The sequence below is a fragment of the Thalia democratica genome, chromosome 9 (assembly GCF_965202585.1).
Source record: "Thalia democratica chromosome 9, ktThaDemo2.hap1.1, whole genome shotgun sequence".
NCBI lineage: Eukaryota > Metazoa > Chordata > Thaliacea > Salpida > Salpidae > Thalia > Thalia democratica.
Genome location: NC_139173.1, coordinates 18,944,308 through 18,948,676, shown reverse-complemented (window position 1 = coordinate 18,948,676; position 4,369 = coordinate 18,944,308). Strand labels below are relative to the sequence as shown.

At 29.5% G+C, this 4,369-nt stretch overlaps 1 protein-coding gene across 1 annotated transcript; it reads left to right on the top strand.

Annotated features, from left to right (window-relative positions):
* Nucleotides 1-2,542: 2,542 nt before the first annotated feature.
* LOC145844881 (heme-binding protein 2-like) lies at nt 2,543-4,155 on the top strand. The gene is made up of 2 exons (XM_082952301.1): nt 2,543-2,722; nt 3,754-4,155. The coding sequence occupies exons 1-2, from the start codon at nt 2,543-2,545 to the stop codon at nt 4,153-4,155; spliced, it is 582 nt and encodes a 193-aa protein (XP_082808427.1).
* The last annotated feature ends 214 nt before the right edge of the window (nt 4,156-4,369 follow it).

Here is a 4,369-nt window from a genome sequence, read left to right as displayed (position 1 = left end):
ATACAGATTAATGTCATACTTGATCCAAACTGTATAAAAAATACCCTAATTTGTTTTACAATCTTATAAAATTAGAAAACATGACTGATAATAACTGTGACTTAGAATAACTGTGTTGGTTATAAAAAAAACTAAAGGACTTATGGATTATATGTATTATCCAAATGGTTTCTAGTCAAATTATTTAATAAAAACCTTTTAAGTGAATTGGTTCAGTAAGATTAGTCAAAAACATAAAAAACTTGTTATTAATAAAAAAAATTACAGTAGACTACTTAAGAATTTTTAACAACAATAACGAAAATAAAAAAGTAATAAATATAGTAGTCTTCATTTTGCGTTTTTTACTCTAAAAGCGTTGTGTTCAAAGTGAAAATTGGTGTTTTAAAAGTTTAACCCAGAAGTTTATATTCAACAAAAACATCGGCGAAAGTCTGCAGCGCAGAAGCCTGGACTTTCGTTTGCCGTGAGACAAACTCAAGAAGTTTATATTACTAACTTAGTGACAATAAAAAAAAATTACTAATTTAACTAAATTAAATGAAAAGCAAAACGTTTTAAAGTACTCATAAAGTTACAACTGTAAAATCAAATACGTAGATAAAAAACCGCAGTTTACACATAAAATTCTCTTTATTAAATTTAGGTATATAATAAAATTTCACATTAAAGCTAACACATTAATAATTTGACCAGCGTAATTTACTTTAGCAAACTTACATTTATATCTGAAATATAAACAATGAACTTCACCGCACGATCAACAACAACAGCATCCGAGACAATCCTACGACCGGTTTCGTCCTTATTAGGACTCATCAGGCAGGAATAGTCGCGAGAAACCGCTGTTGTGATCTAATCAAGCGGGCTTAAGTACGAAGTAATGAAACGACCGTTTGTGGGTAAAGTCCAAAAAATTGACGCAGGCAAATCTTCACAGCCCAACGTCTTAGACATTGTCAGCTTAATGTGAGATTTTACTCTCCACGCTCGTTTTATCAGTTTTAGCCAGTATTTAATTCGAGCTGATAAAACTAATAAATTCTAAAACTAATAAATTTTTGCTTGGCAAACAAATACAATCTTTTGAGATACCATGTTTTACAATGTTTAAAAAATAAAAACGTAAAGTTTCACAATAATGGTCAATGGATTTGTGTGGAGAAAGACCTATCAGTCATTGAGCTACAATCATAAAGAGGAATCTTAAAAATAATATTATAAAGTTTTATAAAGGTTTAAAGAAAATTCTCTGTAAATATTTAAAACAAAATTCAGTTTAAACTATTCAAAATTTAATCTATTTAGATTATTAGATAAAATAAGCTTATAAAAAGTTAATTTAGAGTTTTCCAAATTCATTATAGTTAAATTTTTTAACGGTTTTTTTAAAAACCTAGGCTAGATCTGGTATTTCTGAAGTTCTTTTGCAAAACTCTTGCTAGTTTAATATATTCTCTTAAACTTGAGTTTAGTTTTAACAACTTTAATTTTTATTTTTGCTTAAAAAATGTGTATCTTATTCTAGCTGTTTAGTCCTTTTATTTTGATAATGGTATTTGTAGAGACAGTCACCTCTCACGAATCTACGCATATTGTGTCCATAGCAAAAGTGCATAAGTAAACGAGAGGTAGCAAACATACCTACTGTATTGGCTGTTTTCTTATAATGCATTTGATTAAATACAGTTTGGAGATTTTCCTACTTTTTTGTTAACAAAAAATATAATATATTTAAGCTGTAAATATGTGAAAAGGTTTGTAATAAAATTTGTTTGACAAAGCTTTTTTTTTATAATTTTTTTTTGCCCTACTAAGATTAAACTTATCTTGCATGGCATATAGTTCTTTTATATTTATTTAATGTAATTGTCGCATTTTGCGACAAAATTTATTTTGAGCTGTTTCTTTATATAATTATTCGTTGAGTTGTGAACTTTATTTATTGTTGGTCCTGGACAAGACGTTAAAAGGTATCCGTAGTGTGCGACTCGATAACCAAAAGGTTTTTTTGTGCACCAGGTCCTAGAAGCAAATATTTTGAGCGTAATTTGTTTCGTTCAATAAACTGCATAGATATTTACTTATTTAGTCAGATACTTTGTCAGTGGTGTTTCTTTCAGAACTTTAATTAAAACTGTTCTTAACTATTAAAACTATAGTACACCGAGGCGCTGTAAAGTGTTTACCCAGCCGTCAAGGAACAATAATTTTACAAACCCTAAACAAATATAAAAAAAAGTTAGCATAAAAAAAAACATATATAAAACTAAAAACATTTTTTACTCAATATACATATGAAAACTTGAAAATGTTTTCAGTTTAATTAAACGCACTTGTTTCATTTCAATATCTTTGTTTTTGTTTCGAAAATCTAAAAAACGATTACTAAAATACTGTGTTTTAAATAAATTTCCATAATAACTTTTCCATAGTGTTTGCATAGTAACTAGTTCGTTAGAAAACCTTATTTAGTTTTATACGGCATTATCTTTTTATTTTTTGTGAAATTTTGTTTACTTGTTGTATGTCCAAAACGAAAATGGAAAAATACAACGGATACGAGCAGCCTAAGTACGAAACGATTAATCTCGACCCAACCAAAAAAAGTTACCAGCTGCGGCACTATTTCAAATGCAAGTGGGTAAACACGAGAGTAAGGTGCAAAAGGTTTGAGGATGGCCAGACGCATGCTTTTCAAAAACTTTTCAGCTACATACAAGTGAGTATGCATGAAAACGTTAGTAATTGGAAAATTTGTTAATTCATATGGGAAAAATAAATACCAACTCTAAGTACATTATTAGCTTAGCAACATCCTTAAAATTGGTTTAAATTATTTGTAATTCAATAAACTTACCTGAATATGCAAATTTGTTTTATGTAAACATTTTTTAAATTTTTTGTACGATTTTGTATGCTTTATAAAATTGTAAGATTTAAAACTATTTGAATAAAAAAGCTAATGACTGTTAGAATTTTTTTTTTATAATATCAATTTTTTTTTTCATCTTGAACATTCTTTACCACTTAGTTTTATTTTTAGAAACTAGAACCTTAATTTAAGTATAAGAATAGACAAAAGTTTAACAGTAACATGTTGTAAACATAAAAAGTCTAGGAAAATAATATTGTAAGCTTTAAATCAGGAACGTGGCTTAAAATATATAAGTATTTTGAATATAACATTGCATTCAATCAAACTTTTTTTACAATAATCTTTGCTTATAAAAACTAAAGTTAACTAAGAAAGTATCAAAAAGAAAAAGTATTAAACAGCTTCACTTTTAGTACTCAAAGTTTATACAGCTTTTTAACGCTAAAAGTTTTGAGCAATTCAAAATAAAAACTTACTTATAAACTTTAAGAATTTAAGAAACTATAAGGGGTTTTTTATGATAAGTTTGTGTAATGTATTTAATCTGATCAACATACGAATTAATTGAAAATTTTTTGTGCATATATGTATAAGCTTCAAATTTTATAATTTTAAGTAGATTATAAAATAAGTACAATATTTATTTTAATTGCATTAATATAATGACAAATTTGCATATAGCCATAATTGACATATAACATTTATTATACTTAGCTGTTATTTGTAGTAAACAACTTTTTTAAAAAACTCTTGCTTTCAAAGTTTAGTAGTTTTGTGAAAGACTTCCTAAATAATCTTACTAAAATGTTTGTTTCTTTACTTTTATACACATTTTTATAAAAATATTCCGTTATATATATCAATTCTTACGGTAGTTGTACATAAAAAAGGGCAACAACGAAACCAACCAGAAGATAAAAATGACGGTCCCGGTGGTTACCAGGGTGGACCATGTGGACGAGGAATCCCCCCGCGTGAATCTCGAAATGATCCAGTCCTTCTACCTGCCCCTGTCCGAACCGCCCAATCCTTCGAAGGGCAGCGAGGTCTATACCGAGGGCGCGTTCGACTGGTACGTCTACGTCAGGGAGTTCCCCGGCAAGGCGAGGTGGGAGGATTACGCGGGTCACGCGGACCAGCTGAAGCGGGAATTGGCGCGGGACGGGTTCGAGTTTGCGGAGGCGCCGATTTTTTACGCGGTCGCTTACGACGGTCCGCAGACACCAGAGGGCGGCAGGAGGAGGAACGAAGTTTGGGTCAAAGCGGCGAACTTGTAGCTGTTATGTTTTTTTAGCCACATTTTGAAATACTATGTTACAAGAAAACCTTCAGTGGTTTTTTCTATGTTGTATAAGATTAGTAGCTTTTCAAAAACATTTTAGCTACCTTAAAAAAAACGCTTTTGTTTAACAACTTTTTGTGATGTTAGAACTTTAGCCATTAGTTCAGTACTTGTTTTAAATAAAAAGTAAATGAAAAGCTTATTTTTTA